General features: G+C 38.8%; 1 protein-coding gene across 2 annotated transcripts; it reads left to right on the forward strand.

Annotated features, from left to right (window-relative positions):
- The first annotated feature begins 9 nt into the window (after positions 1–9).
- Positions 10–18,812, forward strand: LOC135463744 (tetraspanin-7-like). Of its 2 annotated transcripts, none has more exons than XM_064741162.1 (9): positions 10–79; positions 6,543–6,672; positions 8,174–8,381; positions 8,814–8,888; positions 12,001–12,114; positions 12,757–12,819; positions 15,138–15,266; positions 17,572–17,655; positions 18,258–18,812. In XM_064741162.1, the coding sequence occupies exons 3-9, from the start codon at positions 8,349–8,351 to the stop codon at positions 18,345–18,347; spliced, it is 588 nt and encodes a 195-aa protein (XP_064597232.1). In that variant the 5' UTR covers positions 10–79; positions 6,543–6,672; positions 8,174–8,348; the 3' UTR covers positions 18,348–18,812. The 2 variants fall into 2 exon arrangements, with proteins under 2 accessions (XP_064597232.1, XP_064597233.1); XM_064741163.1 differs by lacking the exon at positions 10–79 and adding an exon at positions 203–296.
- Positions 18,813–19,592: the final 780 nt, after the last annotated feature.

Consider the following 19,592-nt stretch of genomic DNA (forward strand, 5'->3'; position numbering starts at 1 on the left):
CAGCCGTTGAAGCAACACGTTCCACTGAATTGAAGTTACATGTGAAACTGATCAACCCGAGCGCCTGAGTAAGAACAAAGTAAGGTTTGTAAGATACGATCTGATTGAGTCCAACAATTTGCGGTCAAACCATGGTGGTACATACCTGTTTCTTGATAGTGAAAACGAAAGCAAAACTTACCAGTAGGCCTAATGTTCTCACTGACAATGAGAAATGCACATCGAACCTGTCCAACATTCTGTCGGCAACGCCCTATCAATACGCAGCGTTTCATGAAAGTTCGGCGTTCCTAAAGGTAAAATGTGGCACACATTCTTAAACTTGTTCAAATTGCTGAAGTGATACAGCATGTTCTATGGCGTAAAATGTTATTCGTATCGTATAATGATTGTTTGATAGGATTAAGCTCACTGATCCCGAAAGCCGGGCTGTAGGCGTGCCTGCCTTCCGCCCGAGCAGGCGTCAGTGATCAGCTTTAACGGCCATACTCACCGCTATAAGATTATTGTAGCGGGATTTTAGGAAGCAGGATTTAACGTAGCGAAGTGAAATATTCTTGAGTACGGCGTAAAACACCAATCAAATAAATAAATAAATAAATTTAATGCAGCGAAGTTTCATATATTCATGTTTTAATGAATTTTCACGGAAGTTTTGTTAAGATCGTTATCTGAGGCCATAAAGGTTAATTTACGAAGTCAGTATTTGCCAGTATAGCCTTTTTTTTAATGCTCGTAGGAAGTTTTAAACTTACGTTTATCTGTTTCATGAGCGAGTGATGGTGTTGTTGTTGTTGTATTGGCGTTCCTACATATTTGGGATAATTATGAGTATTTTTCAGCAATGTAGTGATAATAATGTAGAAATTACAAAATTCATTGTCTTATCTGGAAAACCTTTACCTTCTATTTTTGTTCCTGTTTCACACAGAAAAATGACATTTATTGTCCTCAGTTCAACCTGGAAAGCAAAAGTTTGTGCTGCCGCCATTTTTGTACATATATGGTAATTAGGGCGTCTATAGAACCCGCGATTATAGGCTTTTAGAAATCGGACCAGGATTTTCCCACCACAGTTTGAAAAGGAATTTATCATTTAATACCCTTACGTGGAAATTGGTTATACTTTTTTAGTAATATTGATAAAAATATGGACTTTTCAGACATTGGCAATGATATTTTGGCTTTAAAGTAAAGCCATTATTTTAGAGGTCATCTGTGTTTACAAACTGTCAAAAATTGCCCTTCTGACCAATCAGAGTCTCCTAATTTGGTTCATTGCTCCGCCCACACCATGTGGAAATCTATAAATAGGCTGGTTTTCAGCTTCTGTAGATGGCCTTGAAATCTGCCAGGAGTAGACACCAAATTGCTGGTAGGCCTAAGTATTCTCAGTAAGTAGTTATTTTATTAAGAGTGGGAAAATTCTTGTACCGTGAATTGGGAACCAGTCCCAGTATTGGGAATAGTGATTTGTGATCCTGTTTGAGAATTCAGAGACAATTGACACTTCGTGGGAACCAGTCCCAGGAGGCCGGGAATACAGTGTAAAAAATCTGGGAATTTTCCCAGTCTTTGTTAGCCTCGTGCGGGTCTAGGGGGCTACTATTTACACATTTACATAGTTCTGCGTTAGCCACGTGTGGTGCTAAGGGGCTACCGTTTATACATTTACATATTTCTACGTTAGCCACGTCTGGGGCCAGGGGGCTACTGTTTATACATTTACATAGTTCTGCGTTAGCCACGTCTGGGGTCAGGGGGCTACTGTTTATACATTTTCGGAGTTCTGCGTTAGCCACGTGTGGGGCCAGGGGGCTACTGTTTATACATTTACATACTTTAACGTTAGCCACGTGTTGGGCCAGGGGGCTACTGTTACACATTTACATAGTTCTGCGTTAGCCACGTGGGTGTTAGGGGGGCTACTGTTTATACATTTACACAGTTCTGCGTTAGCCACGTGGGGGGTTAGGGCGGCTACTGTTTATACATTTACACAGTTCTGCGTTAGCCACGTCTGGGGCCAGGGGGTTACTGTTTACATGTTTTCAGAAACAGTTAGAATAAACTCCCTATATTGAGGAGTGGCCGTACTTCACCGGTTACGTCTGACCTTTTGCCAACTATCGCACCATCGTTGCTGCTCTGGTTTTGCCTTCTGTGTTGTAATATTCCTATATTGGTTCCAATTAATTTTTGTTTCCATACTATGAAACCTGAGGCTACTAGGATTCATCAGGAGCTGGTCACCCCCACGCGAATTCTCCATGGTTTATTTAAGTTTATTGGAGCTGTGGCATTCGCCGTGTACAGCTCCAGACGTTGAAAGTGAACAAAATAGTAGGAGCTACAGAATACATAACTATATTACAACGATCATCCTGTGTAGTACCGAACTCGCTATTGCATACAATGTGCAGCGTGCATACGACGAGATGGAAACCAACTCCTAGAGAATTAATCAATTGTCCAAGGCCATAGCAAATGTTAACCAGTAGGTGAATTACATTTCTGAAACTGTTAATAATCCAAAAACAAGGGAGGAGAACGTTCCGACGCAAGTAATTTTTCCAAGTTCTTATAGTGGGATATTGTAACTCTCAAACCGCCTTCATTCCCCCACGTACATGCACGTTCGTTATATAAGAGTGTGAGTTGCAGACTCATTATTCCCAAATAATCAGTTTGATAGAATCAGCAGATTACTTCCTTGGCAAGTACCATTAGTTTTTCTGAGCTGCATTATCATAATGTTTCTGTTGTATGCTTAACGTATAACATAATAATGTTTATGTTGTATCTTTAAGGTTTAGCATGTTACAAATAATAATGTTGCTGTTGTATCTTTAAGGTATAACGTTACAGATAATAATGTTGCTCTTGTATCATCAAGGTATAACATGTTACAGATAATAATGTTGCTCTTGTATCTTCAAGGTATAGCATGTTACAGATAATAATGTTTCTGTTGCATCTTTAAGGTATAGCATGTTACAAATAATAATGTTGCTGTTGTATCTTTAAGTTATAGCATGTTACAAATAATAATGTTGCTGTTGTATCTTTAAGGTGTAACGTTACAGATAATAATGTTGCTGTTGTATCTTCAAGGTATAGCATGTTACAGATAATAATGTTGCTCTTGTATCTTCAAGGTATAGCATGTTACAGATAATAAGAATGTCTTTGTTGTATCTTTAAGGTATAACATGTTACAGATAATAATGTTTCTGTTGCATCTTTAAGGTATAACATGTTACAGATAATAATGTTTCTGTTGTATCTTCAAGGTATAGCATGTTACAGATAATAAGAATGTCTCTGTTGTATCTTTAATGTATAACATGTTACATATAATAATGTCTCTGTTGTATCTTTAAGGTATAACATGTTACAGTTAATAATGTTTCTGTTGTATCTTTAAGGTATAGCATGTTACAGATAATAATAGTGTTTCTGTTGTATCTTTAAGGTATAACATGTTACAGATAATAATAATGTTTCTGTTGTATCTTTAAGGTATAACATGTTACAAACAGTAATGTCTCTGTTACATCTTTAAGGTATAACGTGCTATAGGTAATAAGGTTTCTGTTGTATCTTTAAAGTATACCATATTACAGATAATAATGTCTCTGTTGCATCTTTAAAGTATAACATATTACAGATAATAAGGTTTCTGTTGCATCTTTAAAGTATAACATATTACAGATAATAAGGTTTCTGTTGCATCTTTAACAATTAGTGTTGTCATTCTTTTCGTTAAAATTGCATATGTATAATTTCGTTATGTTGTAAACATCACTTGTCCCGGGTAGGCATGACACGTCTAGTGTATTTCATAATTTCTTTAAATTCAACTATGATCAGTAATTATATGTAAGATAAACTAAATGTGCAAAACGTATGCAAAGGTGAAGCTACATTCTTAAAACTATAAAATGTAACATTTAAAACATGTATAAAGATCACGAGGAATTATTGTGCTTATAAGTTATCTGACCACTTCTGTAAAGTGTTATTGTTTAAATTAAAAGTTAAAATTTGGTTGATCTGCATCTTAAACCATCCCTTGATGTCGAGTTTAAAGAAAATTAACACTTTTGAAATATTAACACTTAATAAAACTGGTTAGATGCATGTAACTCTTATAGGTGCAGTGAAACCTATCATTTACAGTGTTAAATGTAACATTTAAGTTTTTAGCAGTTTTTTGAAATGCCCCTGTGCGAATAATTTTATCAAAAATTAGACAATGTTTTATGATGTTGTTGCAATGAAACCATCAACGAATGATGATTATGCAATGAAAAGGTTAAATATTCAATCGGATTCGTAAATAAATTCATTATACTTTTAATTTTGACTTCAGTCAGAAAAACGGCTTTGTGCAAAGTGTAACACTGTATGCCACGGAACACACAAGGAACACACTTGCATAAAGCGCTTATATACAACATCACGTGCGTGTATAATTATATAGGTTACCTTGGCAACTGTAGGTAATTAGACCTGCCATTGTAGGTATTTATTTACGTAACCATCGAAGCTGTACGTGCATGTATAACTATATAGGCTACCATGGCAACTGAATAGGTAATTATACAGATGTCATTGTTGGATTTATTTACGCAGCCATCGAAGCCATACGTGCATATGTAAGCTTCCAGTTCTATAATACTTTTCCAAGTATATGCCTGAGCTATATGTTATGTCACCAATGACCGAAAGTTACTAGTGCTTGACAGCCGTTCTCTCTGTTTCCGAAGTTCGAACCTTTTCGACTTAGTTTTTACTTAGTTTTTGACAAAAAGCTTAACAATCCCCTAGACTTGTTCTTAGAGAACTGGCTCAACACATTGATGAGATGTTTTGTACCAAGTTGGAGGTTAGAAGGACCAAATGGATTCCAGCAGGAGGAGGTCTCACCTATGTCTCTTGTGGCGCCGAAATGGGGCATAAAAACGTCATAAGATTGCACATTAGGGAACTTGCATGTAGATGTAACATTTAGCGAGACAGTTCGTGGGAACAATTTGCATATACAATGTAACCTTTGGGTAGACCTGTGTGAGAATAAGAATTTTGTAACATTATATAAGCTAACAGAATTCATAGAAATTCTGTGAAAAGTTATCACGGAGGACTTTGTTCTAAATGCCATGAATATGCAAAAATTGTTGTAAGCCCTGTACTGAGCACGCACCCCGCCAAACAACTTAGTTTCACTTTTGGTTTAGGCTTACCTGTATTTTTTATTTATTTATTTATTTAATTATTTATTTATTTGATTGGTGTTTTACGTCGTACTCAAGAATATTTCACTTATACGACTGTGGCCAGCATTATGGTGGGTGGAAACTGGGCACAGCCCGGGGGAAACCCACGACCACCCGCAGGTTGCTGGCAGACCTTCCCCCGTACGGCGGAGAGGAGGCCAGCATGAGCTGGACTTTGTATTTTTATGGCTAGATGCAGATATGTACATAAGCGATTGATCTTTGATATTTGTAATCACTCGATGCAGCAGAATTTATGCATATAATGGTGTACACTGAACTATGCATAATCTATGGTATATACAATGCACATGTCTGTGCATGTGAACGTCTGCAGTTTGGACTTTTGAAGCTCCACGTAACACCCTATCACATGACTGATAGCTTCCAGTATAGGCTAAATTTAGCCGCGTCTTTTGATGAGTTCATCGATTATCGTGTTAGTTAGTATAATATACGTAATAGTCACACAGTGACCCTTTTTACTGTTTATTTATTTATTTATTTATTTGATTGAAGTCTTACGTCATATTCAAGAATATTTCGAGAGAATTTCACTCATACTGCGGCGGCAAGCATTGTGGTGGGAGGAAACCGAGCAGATCCCACGGGAAACCCACGACCATTCGCTTAATGTGATAATACAAGTACTGAACATGTATTTTCCTTTCCCTGTAAGAGTAGGGACATCAAAGGGAGATTGGCTGCCATAAAATTGATGTCAAAATGAGTATTAATGACACTTCTTTTTACTTGACATGTGCTCTACACATAGATGCATATATTTAATACCGTGCATTGCTTTGGTGATGTAGTACATATGCTATAGTGCTGAGTATAGGCCAGGCCTGTTATTTTCCTGTAGGCCTAAATTGTTATTTTTGCCGGATTTTAAAATTCATTTAATTTACAAGTCGACTGAAAAATGTTTTAATTCGACCTGGATGGACGTGGAAGATAAGCATTACTGGCCGAAGAAGTTATCAAAGAGAAATAAAGATGATGATCATGAAGATAATGATGATGTCTATGATGAAGGTTGTTGCTGTTGTAATATAGGCCTATATTTAATGGACTATAGCTAATATACATTCAGAGAACATAGTCAGTTAATATAATATGTACTATCAACAACGAACAATAAAACAGATGAAGAGATCAACTTGCTAGGCATTCAACCTGCAGACATATCTGGCTAACTCCAGGTTTTGATAGCTATATTACTAGAAATTTGACAGTTTGTGTTGTTTGGTGTTGCAGTTTCCCTATTAGGTGCACGAGCTATCGTTGGGTTCTTCTTACTGACATCGAGATGGGGCATGGAAGAGGCAGTTATAAAGCAAGCAGCAGTGCCAAAAGTTGCATGGGCCTATTTTTAGCCGTACTAACGGTAATTACTCATAATTTTAATTATAAGAAGGGGCCTCCGTGGCTCAGTCGGTTAGCGCGCTAGCGCAGCGTAATGACCCAGGAGCCTCTCACCAATGCGGTCGCTATGAGTTCAAGGCCAGCTCATGCTGGCTTCCTCTCTGGCCATAAGTGGGAAGGTCTTGCAGCAACCTGCGGATGGTCGTGGTTTCCCCCGGTCTCTGCCCGGTTTTCACGCCACCATAGTGCTGGCCGCCGTCATATAAGTGAAATATTCTTGTGTGCGGTGTAAACCACCAATCAAATAAATAAATAAATAGGTAGAATATAGGCCTACATTTTTGATGAAGTGTGCCCAAGCTGTCTTTTGTATTTAATTAAGGCCAGGATTTTTAAGTTACCTCCGAATGGATTAAAAACTGAATATATAACGATTATCCTGGCATTTCCAAATTAGTTTACAAAATTAAAATCTCTTTCAAAGCTAGGTTTTCAACTAGCATATGACGCTTTAACTTCGAAATTTGTCATTAGCCATTTTCCGAGGTCCCACCTAACCACGGTGCACGCCTAGAAACGCATATTTTACACGTTAGAGTGACTTCAAGGGAGGTAATTCGGTGCGGTCCTATTCTGCTTAATGCTATGCTGGCCGCCGTCGTATAAGTGAAATATTCTTGAGTACGGCGTAAAACACCAATCAAATAAATAAATAAAATAAATAATTATAAGAATGCTAAGTTGGTATTTATTTTATACGGCCAGATAAAAGAAAAGGACAACTCAAGGATTTCGTCCATGTATATTATTAGAAAAAAAAAAATAAACAAAACAAGGACATATTGTTTACTTTCTGTCAATAAAGGCAATAAAGCCAAAATCAATTCTTGAAAGAATAAGCGTATTACATGCATATGTACACATGAGCCATATTTTTTTCTGACCAATCGTATTACCTCAATCTTTCATCTTCTGGACGAAAGCTTGATTTGGCTGTTTCCTGTTTTGAGCGTTTGGGCCAAAACCAAATAACTTTGTACACATATATTTCCTCTGATTTTATTAAGACACACAAATGTATTGAACACGGAAAATTAGCTTCATGTAAAGGAAAGAAAGTAAAGCCTTCCACTTTGATAAATCTAGTATATTTCGGTATGCAGTTAGGCAGACGTTAGGAAATACACGGCACATTCCAGACAGCATTTGATTAATACAGGCACGGGCCTCACTAGCTTGGATAATTAAATGCCCCCCTTGCTGCACCCATCAGGTCCTTGACCAGGGAGGTGACGTGGTCGCTGTCTCGCCAGCAGCAGTGATCACATCCGTCTCATTGTATTCTTTCTTTCATTAAAACCGATGTTAGGGATAATATTTGAACCTTATCCTTAGAAAACGTAGCCGAAAAAAAGTGGAAAGGCTTAATATCTTGATGGAGTCCTTAATAAACATTGCGGCCTAATACACAGAACTTATGTATGGCAAGAAGTGGTTATCCCCTTACTCCTTTTGTTTGGCAGATAGCGGGCGTGGCATGTTTAGCAGCAGGAGTATGGATTCTGGTCGAGGATCAGTACGCATACGTCCGTGACGTCATGGCCATCACAATTGACATCAAGGTGAACAATGCCGCCTACGTCATGATAAGTGTGGGGATTGTTGTCTTCCTTCACTAGCATTGTGGGATGTTGTGGAATGAAGTCCGGAAACACTGGTGTCCTCTTCTGTGTAAGTTGTAAATCATAAAATTATATTTATTTCCTTTCATGAAAAAAAAAAACAATTGCTCTTAACAGTATGTTGTAAAGGCCACCCAAAATTGAAATCCAAGGTTAAATTGCCACGGAAAATCATTCACGAAAACAATTGCTAATAAGCAAATATTGACTATGGTTATATGCACTTCGTCTTAAGATATTGATGGTTACAGAAAGTGGTTACAGACGTAACATCTACTTTTATACCCTCTGTCCTTGATACTTGGTTTCAGCTAGTAAATTCTAGCTGAATTCTAGCATTGGCACATATGGTTTATTTCCAGAACAGCATCCAAGACAGACTATCGAAGGACTAAGAAAGTATATAAAGGAAAAAATTAGGAAAGGTTCACGACCAAAAGATTATCTTTGTTTTTGAGATATTTTTCTTTTAATTTTCCAGTTCATTGCTTTGGCAGTTGTTGTGTTTGGAGGAGAGTTTGCTGGTGGTATTCTTGCGTCCATGTTCAAAACCAAGGTAAACGGTGCTCAGATGATTTATTACTGTAGAATAGGGTATTATCTTCAGGAAATGAATTGTTAAATGGAGGAATGTCGCGTTATTTTAAGGAATGTCGCGTGATCTCAAGGAATGTCGTATTATGTCAAGAAATGTCACAATATGTCAAGTAATATCGCATTATCGCACAAGGAATGTGGTATTGCATTTAGAAGATAAATTATTATGCTTTAGATCTGTATGGATAAGGTATCTGTAGGAAAGGGCTATTGTCTGTAGGAATTGGGATATTATTTGGAAGAAAGTGTATTATTGCATTATTTGTAGGACATAGTTGTTACCTGTAGGACTAAGGTATTATTTGTAGGAATGGTGTATTATTTACAGGAATCGGGTATTATTTACAAGAAGGTGTATTATCTGTAGGACAAAGGTATTACATATGTATGTAGGAGTAAGGTATTATTTGCAAAAAAAGTGTACTATATGTAGGAAAAAGTATTATCTTTAGGAATGGGCTATTATATGTAGGACTGAAGTATTTTTCTCAACAATGGGATATCTGTTGGAATAGCATTTACCAGGAATGTCACTATAATGTGTCTATAGGATTTGGGTATTATCTGGATGAATGGGATGCCTGAATGGGATATAATCTGCATAAATGGGATATGAGGTATTATATGTAGAAATGAGGTATTATCTGTAGGAAAGGGGTATTTTCTGTAGAAATGAGGTAATATCTGAAGGAAAGGGGTATTTTCTGTAGAAATGAGGTAATATCTGTAGAAATGAGGTATTATCTGTAGGAAAGGGGTATTTTCTGTAGAAATGAGGTAATATCTGAAGGAAAGGGGTATTATCTGTAGAAATGAGGTGTTATCTGAAGGAAAGGGGTATTATCTGTAGAAATGAGGTGTTATCTGTAAGAATGGGATATTGTCTGTAAGAATGGGAAATTATCTGTAGGAATGGGGTATTATCTTTAGGAATGGGGTGTTATGTGGGGAATGGGGTATTATTTATAGGAATGGGCTGTTATCTGTAGGAATGGGGTGTTGTCTGTAGGCATGGGGTGTTGTCTATAGAAATTGGGTGCTATATGAAGGGATGGGTGTTATCTGTAGTAATGGGGTGCTATCTGTAGGCATGGGGTGCTATCTGTAGGCATGGGATGCTATCTGTACGCATGAGGTGATATCTGTAGGCATGGGGTGCTATCTGTAGGCATTAGGTATTATCTGTAGAAAGGAGGTTTATCTGTAAGAATGGGGTATTATCTGTAGGAATGGGATATTATCTATAGGAATGAGGTGTTACCTGTAGAAACGGGGTGCCATCTGTAGGCATGGGGTGTTATCTGTAGGAATGGGGTATTATCTGTAGGAATGGGGTGTTATCTGTAGGGATGGGCGTTATCTGTAGGATGGGGTATTATCTGTAGTAATGGGTGTTATATGTAGGAATGGGATTTTATCTGTAGGAATGGGGTATTATTTGTGGGAATGGGGTATTATCTGTAGAAATGGGATGTTATCTGTAAGAATGGAGTATTTTCTGTAGGAATGGTGTATTATTTTTGGGAATGGGGTATTATATGTTGGAATGGGATGTTGTCTGTAGGAATGGGGTGTTATGTATAGAAATTGGGTGCTATATGAAGGAATGGGTGTTATCTGTAGGAATAGGGTGTTATCTCTAGGAATGGGCGTTATCTGTATGATGGGGTATTATCTGTAGTAATGGGTGTTATAGGTAGGAATGGGATTTTATCTGTAGGATAGGGGTATTAACTGTAGAAACGAGGATTTATCTGAAGGAATGGGGTATTATTTGTGGGAATGGGGTATTATCTGTAGAAATGGGATGTTATCTGTAAGAATGGGGTGTTGTCTGTAAGAATAGGGTATTATATGAAGGAATGGGTGTTGTCTGTAGGAATGGGCTGTTATCTGTATGAATGGGGTATTATCTGTATGAATGGGGTATTATCTGTAGGAGTGGGGTATTATCTGTTGGAATGGGGTATTATCTGTAGGAATGGGATGCTATCTGTAGGAATGGGCTGTTATCTGTAGGAATAGGGTATTTTATTAAGGAATGAGGTGTTATCTGTAGGAATGGTTTATTATCTGTAGGAATTGAGTATTATCTGTAGGAATGGGGAATTATTGTAGGAACGCGCTGTTATCTGTAGGAATAGGGCATTGTATGAAGGAATGGGCTGTTATCTGTAGGAATAGGGTATTTTATTAAGGAATGAGGTGTTATCTGTAGGAATGGGATATTATCTGTAGGAATGGAGTGTTATCTGTAGGAATAGGGGTGTTTGTAGGAATGGGGTGTTATCCTTAGGAATTGGGCATTATCTGTAGGAATGGGGTATTATTGTAGGAATGGGCTGTTACCTGTGGAATAGGGTATTATATGAAGGAATGGGCTGTTATCTGTAGGAATGGGATATTATCTGTAGGAATGGGATATTCTATGTAGGAATTGGGTATTATCTGTAGGAATGGGGGTTTTGTCTGTAGGAATGGGGTGTTGCCCTTAGGAATTGGGTATTATTGTAGGAATGGGGTTTTATCTGTAGGAATGGGGTATTATCTGTAAGAATGGGATATTATCTGTAAGAATGGGATATTATATGAAGGAATGGGGTGTTATCTGTAGGAATGGGATATTATCTGTAAGAATGGGATATTATCTGTAGGAATGGAGTGTATCTGTAGGAATGGGGGTGTTGTGTGCAGGAATGGAGTGTTATCTGTAGGAATGGAGTGTTATCTGTAGGAATGGAGTGTTGTGTGCAGGAATGGAGTGTTATCTGTAGGAATGGAGTGTTATCTGTAGAAGTTGGACATGACCTCTAGGAACAGGGAATAGGGCAGTATATGAGATTATCATGTCCGTGGGAATAGGCTATAAATAGGGTTTTTGAATAAGTGGCAGTCAGATTTGCAGTACTGATGCTGTAGTAGTTTTTCTGAAATATCGAACCCAGATTGGGCTGGTTTGACTGCGCCTTCAAATCAGATGAATTATTAAAAAAATAAATATACAGGATTAAATATGATACATTATAGTGTCAAACATTTTCTTGTGTTAATTTCTATATTTTTATGTCAAGGTTGGAAGAGCTCTGGACAACAAGCTAAATTCCACTTTCCAGGATTATCGTCCCAAGACGAATGTTTCCAATGAGAACGATGTGGCGGTTACATGGGATTATCTGCAGGATTGGGTAGGTTTTACAAAGAAGGCATTATATGAAGTTCTCACCAGTGCTGCAATGGTGAGTTCAAGTTCACCGCATTTCTCTCTAGTCGTATGTGGCAAAGTCTTAAAGCAACTTGCGGATGGATGTGGGTTTTTTTCCGAGCTGTGCCCGGTTTCTTCCCACAATAATGCTGGCCACCATCGCATAAATGACATATTGTTGACTACCGCGTAAATCATCAATGAAATAAATAAATAAATATATAAATATATAAATAAATAAAATCAACAGAGATCACCTTTTCGGTTCGGTTAGGAAAGTTTGCCAGTTACTGTCCAAAGGCTGGTGGTATACTCCGGTTTCCTCCAACCATGAAACTGACTGCTTTATTTGATCAAAATATTGTTCAGCATGACATTAACACCAACCAATCAAGTCAAATCACATTTAACATTAATTACTCTGTATGTTTTGTTATTAGCAGATGTACATAATAATGATTATTACTCTATTGCTATTTAAAATAACATTCATGTTTTAATTTCTGGGTCACTGCGATCGCCAGAAGCCTGGACTGATTCGGTGCACAGTGGTGATATAACCGAAATAATGTTGCAAGTGGACAAATAAAGTTAAACAAAGAAACAATTTTTTTGTTACTTGTAGTTTGACTGCTGCGGGGCCCGAGATTACAAGGACTATAAGGGCGTGAAATTCCAGGATCCTCAGGTATATTGTAACAGGAATTCTAAGATGTTTTAGAAGAGGAGTGTGATGTATGTTGTAACAGAAGCGCAAGGTATGTTGTAACAGGAGTGCAAGGTATGTTGTAACAGGAGTGTAAGGTGTGTTGTAAGAAGATCATGACTTATACTGCAATAGGATCCTGGGGTATATTATAACAGGATTCTGAGGTATGTTGTAACAGGATGCTGAAGTAGATGCATGTTGTTACGGGAGGGTAAGGTATGCTGTATGAGGAGGGTAAGGTATGTTTTAACAGGATTGTGGGGTATATTGTAACAGGATCCTCAGGATGTTGCAAAAGGAAGCTAAAATATGGTTTCACGGGACCCTGAAGTACGTTTTGTTATCGACAACTAATATTCTAGCATGGTACACGACCTGAATACTGATTTCACTCAGACGCCTAGAACATACTTTGCGTTTTTCCAACATCATTGAAACTTTTGACCGTTTCTCTTTGCGTGATTCCGTCCTATTTTCGTACTTTATATACTTTCCTAGTTCTTTGGTGGTTAGACGTCGTTTTTGGGAATTGGCCTTGAGATTATTGATCTGGGACGTCCTTATCGGTCTGTTTCGACGCATAGACACGCATGTTGTAACAACAAGGTAGGGTATATTGTGATATTGTGATATTGTGGCTAATTAAGGTGTGTCGTAACAGGATCCTGGGGATATACTGTAACAAGATCCTGGGGTCATATTGTAACATGTTCCTGAGTTGTGTGAGGTATGTTGTAACAGGAAGCGATTACGATGCAAAATCGGTAACTAGCACAAAGTGTGCTGTAGTTCATCCGTGGCACACGGCTAACTCATCACTCATTGCCGATGATAGGTTACAACTAATTCACCCGTAGCTGGCCACTAGCTCACCACAAGCACACTTCCAATTCACCACTAGCTTACCCAAGCGCACAAATGTACCACCCCTAGAAGACTACTAATTTACCACTAGCTGGCCACTAGCTAACCACAGGTTAGGCACACCTCAAACTCACCACCAGCTTACCACAAGCTCATAAATACACCATCACTAGATTACCACTAATTTACCAGTAGCTGGCCACAAGCACGTCTCCAACTCACCACTAGCATACCCCAAACTCACAAACATACCACCTTGCTTGTAAACACAATCTTACAAATATAACACCCCTAGACTACCACTATTTTACCATTAGCTGGCCATTAGATCACTGCAGGCACACCTCCACTTCACCACTAGCATATCACAAGGTCACAACATACCACCATTTCGTCGCTAATTTACCACTAGCTCCCCACAGGCACTCCTCCAACTGACCACTAGCATACCACAAAGTCACAATATACCACCACTTTTTCATCACCAGTTTACCAATAGCTCCCCACAGGCACACCTCCAACTTACCACTAGCATACTACAAGGTCACAATATACCACCACTATTTCATCACCAATTTACCACTAGCTCCCCACAGGCACACCTCCAACTCATCACTAGCATACCACAAGGTCACAATATACCACCACCATTTCATCACTAATTTACCACTAGCTCACCACAGGCACACATCCAACTCACCACTAGCATACCACAAGGTCACAGTATATTACCACTATTTCATCACCAATTTACCAATAGCTCCCCACAGGTACACCTCCAACTCACCACTAGCCTACTACAAGGTCACAATATACCACCACTATTTCATCACTAATTTACCACTAGCTCACCACAGGCACACATCCAACTCACCACTAGCATACCACAAGGTCACAGTATATTACCACTATTTAATCACCAGTTTACCAATAGCTCCCTACAGGTACACCTCCAACTCATCACTAGTATACCACAAGGTCACAGTGTACCACTAACATCACTAAGGTGAACCATTTTCTTGGTTCATTTATATTTTAACACGCGCGCCGCAAACAAACCACAGATTTAGAAAGGTCAGTGGCTTGCCACTCGCTAGGTACTTTCTGAGTTTCAGGTTTGTGTGTGGTGAAAGATTGGTTGACCACAGTTAATCACTGTCCTTTGTCAGGTATGTTAAAAAAAATCTTCTTAGCTTCTACATGACAGACCGTCTGACCCATAGTCGGTATCCGACCCACCGAGAGTTAGAATCAACCCACTCCCCATCGGTCAGGGGCCTGTATTGTACTGTACATTGCACTTAACTACCAGGTACTTTCGTTTGTGGTTAGTAAAACGCACTTGGTGTCTACCTGAACTACAGACCAATGGTGTTTAATGGGCGTGTAGGTTGTTTGGCAAGAGGCTGTATAATTTATATAATTCCTTACAGATGTTTGTGCCCAAGACGTGTTGCGTTCTGAAATCGGGAGATGCCACCGACCCAGTACCTGTGAACAACATTGCATGCCAGCGAGATGCCAGGAACGAAGTGAAGTCATCTGACTTCTTGTTCACCAAGGTAAATACGGTTAGGCATTAGATATCCACCATAGCATATCAGTCAGCAATTAAATATTGCTCCCACCTAGAGCCACATGGGCAACTTCATGATATAATAAATTACTTTTAACAGAGAGAGTAAAACCGGTGAAATATGGCCTCTTGTCAGTTTACCTAAGCTAGGGTTTATTATAACGCCTTAAGTGAAATATTCTTTGAGTACGGTGTAAAACACCAATCAAGTAAATCAATCAATAAACAAATACATTATCTGGCCATTCATATTAACATAAAACTTGAAGAGATCAAAATTCTAAATCCTGAATTTAATATTATATATGCATGGTATTCGTTTTAGTGTATTTCGACATTCAGTCTTTAGACAAAGCCTAAATGCCAAGCCATGGGATATTTTAAATGTATTCGTTTCTGTGTATCTTACTTTTGGTCAATAATCAAAAGTCTACACTTTTAGCTGACATGTCTACACTTTAGCTGACAAGCCTACACTTTTAGCTGACAAGTCTACACTTTTAGCTGACAAGAACGCAGAAGATAATCTGAGGCGGAAATAAACCCAATGAAAGAAGGCTGGGCTTCACCTGTAACAAGTGTGATCATTTGCTGTATTCCTTTGTATTTAATTTCTTACAAATGTTTGTGCCAGAGACGTATTGCGTTCTGACTGGTACCCGGTCGTATAAGATGCGTTTACATGAACGTTTACGTGAACAGTTCAGATAAAACTTTAGATGATGTATATTGAAAAGAGGCCGAAATTCACCGGGCTACGTGTGAGCGTTTGTCAGCTATTCCACTGTCGTCGCTGCAGGGATTTAATATTATTATACTTCATACGTTGGGAGGCTTCGGGTCAAACCCGGGTCGGGTCATACCAAAGACTTTAAAAATGTTGCTAAGCCGCCTGTGAAAATTCCGCTTGAATAAATGCTTGTCACCTTACATGAAAATGACAGAGTCAAGAATCAAATTTCAACGTCTCAGTTTTATTATTGAGAAATAGAACAGCTGTCATACCTAACGATGATTGACGATTTGCTCTAATCATGGTTTCCTGCATTATAAAATCCAGTGCAGGCCTCGTTTGCTGTCACCTAATGGGTTACCGTGTCTACTCGCTTATGTGACTTGTTCCACCCGTGTCTCAGTTACGGGTAAGGCTCGAATTAGCTGTGCTCCCCATTCGTCTTGTTAGTAACCAGTTAACAACCAGTGATAATCACTTGGGATATATTTTACTAAATATATTGACCGGAAATTATCGGTACAACGGAACAGATATATAGCAAAGGAATTGTATCTAAATATGTTAGAAATATTGTATTTCTGTTCATTGGTTTCGTGATGTAAACCGTTAAAACGTATAACCTATACCCTGTGATTTACTTCACAGGTAGTGCCCGGGGATAATGTCCCCGGTTGCACCCCGAAGTATGTTTCACGGTAACTTTGATGACATTACGTATTTTTACTGTCACTGTTGTTTATAACTAGATGGTTATATAATTCTGATGGGCGTATTGATAACTTGATATATACCGACCTATATTTTATCATAACCCCTTTACTTTGATCAACAAACTTTGATCTTCTTAATCGGTAATAGTATCTCTACAACTATATATAAACCTAGAATTTTTTGTTACGGGTACACAATCTGCAGCTATGAAAGTAAGCTGTGCGTCGGTGCCCGTACTTTAACCCGAACAAATAGTTAGAGGGTAGTTTCAGAGTTAGATGGACTGTATTTCTGCCGCTTTTTTTATACCCGAATTCACGCGCCAAAACGTACCCTCTGGCGTACGCTAACCAGATACTCTCCAATCCAAACGATGTAGGCTGTTTACAAAAGTTTCTATAGTTTACAGAAATATCAGCTCACGGTATATCGACATATAACCTATAGAGGAAAATGGTAATATAATATTTGCCAAGAATTCTTTATAACGGGTCTAGAAATTATTGCAACATTTGTTAACAAGAGTAAATAACACAGCTGAAAATTATGTCTGGGGGTAGACTCGCACATGATATTCCACAGAACATGATATGCAAGGATCACACACTCAAGGGAAGCAACGCCACGCCCACAAATAACCCCCGTTCACGAGGCTTTAAATCCAACGATCTAGCGCTAGTGGCAAACGATCTTGTGCGTTTATTCTAATGCAGTTATCTCACTTTTTGTGTTCGCGCACTCAGTGGACATCACTGACAATATCAATGCGTATCAGTGATGTCCCTTTCCACTGCGTGCAGTGTGTATATATTGTATTTTGGCTTCTGCCTTCTGTTCGTTTCAGGGATGTTTGCCCGACATAAAAGACAAGGTGGAATGGTATGCCAGCATCCTTATTGGGGTGGCGTTTGGTATGACATTCTTTCAGGTAAATATATCCACGATATAGCACCTGACCTATGACCTTTGACATAACCTTCGCCATAACCCAGTTTCGCCATAACCCAGTTTCGCCATATACCAGAGTTTAGGCCTTCAGCCCTTCGTGCCTTCAGTGCTGACTCACTGGCGTCTTTGTTGTGTCTTCCGAGTTCAGCTGGAATACATATAGTACGTTTCGACCAATGGGCTGGCACAGCTAAGACGCTGCTGTGAGCAACCATATTGTCCGTCTTAAAGTGTCATCGATTTAGAAAACATGGTTAGTTGGATCATGTGACAAATATATGTACTGAGAGATTTCATTGCGTTAAATGGTTCACACTAACGCAGGGGGTTCCCGGCTCTCTTGTTTTCTCCACCAATATACCTGGTCTGCGTCAAATAACAGACAAATAATCTACTCGTGGAAAGTATTTCCGCCTTCTGCCCAGCAGCTTAGATATATGCCCAAGTGTATGTAAATATTTGAATATAAATTTACATAAGCACAAATTACTGTTAATCAGTAAACAAACAAAGCCTTCATATTTCCACTAAAAACAGCTGCTTGAAATGCCATGTAGTTTTTGACGTTGTTTGTACTTCCAGCTGCTACTCCTACTCATGGCCTGTTGCGCCTTCAATCGAGACAGTGGATCCGGTAGAGGGTACATCATCTGTAGATGGCGCTGTTGTTAAGCCTGTCGGTTGAGGGCGCTGTGTCTTTGAATCGCGGCTTCTGCTTCACAACGAATCTAGTTTTGCAAATAGATATGTTAAGACCGACTGTGGACAAAGAACCACGACGAAAATCCATCCTTCAAGATTTCACTACGGACCAAAGTCTTAAATTACTGCTGTACACGTAGCTACTTTTATGTCGCTCTGTTCCATTTGGAAACTTGTTTATTTTGTTGTGCCATACATGTACCTCTAGAGATTTGATGAAGTTAGTAAGGGCAACATCATTGTATACAGTGGAGCTGTCTACAGCCCAAACAAACTTGTATTTTTCAACCGCCTGTGAACTATTCGTTCGCCATATATGGCCAGTATATTCCCTTCGCTGTTAAAATATATTAGCAAACGTACAACTAATCCATATATTCAGGAAGTAGTTCTGAGATAAGGAATTACAAACCCATATTGTTTTCAAAGCTGGGTAAAGTTCTTTTCGACCATCCTCAACCTGTACTATCAATCTTTAGCATAATATCCTAGCCCCCCCCCCAACACACACACCCTCAAAATCTACCATTACACAACCTCAAGGCTACATTCTGTTTTTAGAAAATAAAGACTTGACGACGGCACATAAACACGTAGCTTTGTGTTTAAGTAAGCCGCACTGGTTACGAGGGACAGTCTAATGAATACTCTCATATCATGAAGGCTAAGAAACTAACCAATGGTTAGGCATAACAGAAAAGCTAACATAAGACTAAATGTATATATGCATCGATAGAGTGTCCTTAAGGAAGCTTAAAAAGCTAATCACGTGATACAGTTGAACTATTTTTTTTACCTTAAACGACACTCGGAACTCCACTATTGTTCAAAGATAACGTGGCATTTACTACAGTAGGCTGTACGTGGAAAGGTCTTGCAGCAATCCTGCGGATGCTCGTGGGTTTCCGGGGTTCTGTCCGATTTCCTTCCACCATATTGCTGGCCGCCGTCGTATAAGTGAAATATTCTTGAGCACGGCGTAAAACATCAATCATTCAGTCAAATGAATCACTACAGTAAAATGGACAGTTCTCCACTTAGTGGGTTTTATCTCACCAAACACGCCGACTTCTGCTTCCAAACTGCTAAATGGCAGCCCAAACCTAAACTGAGGTAAACTGACAAGAGGCTTATTTCACCGGTTACGTTGCTCTGGTTTTACTCTCTAAGCTGTACGTCTTAATTACACAGGGTGTCCAAGAAGTCACGCACCAT

The sequence above is a fragment of the Liolophura sinensis genome, chromosome 3, assembly GCF_032854445.1.
Source record: "Liolophura sinensis isolate JHLJ2023 chromosome 3, CUHK_Ljap_v2, whole genome shotgun sequence".
Taxonomy (NCBI): domain Eukaryota; kingdom Metazoa; phylum Mollusca; class Polyplacophora; order Chitonida; family Chitonidae; genus Liolophura; species Liolophura sinensis.

What these genes read in the sequence shown, in the direction of transcription:
- LOC135463744 (XM_064741162.1), top strand. Translation starts at nt 8,349, where the DNA reads ATGAAGTCCGGAAACACTGGTGTCCTCTTCTGT. An exon ending in CGTCCATGTTCAAAACCAAG is followed by an intron (nt 8,889 to 12,000) that starts GTAAACGGTGCT and finishes TTTTATGTCAAG; the next exon opens with GTTGGAAGAGCTCTGGACAA. An exon ending in GGGATTATCTGCAGGATTGG is followed by an intron (nt 12,115 to 12,756) that starts GTAGGTTTTACA and finishes TGTTACTTGTAG; the next exon opens with TTTGACTGCTGCGGGGCCCG.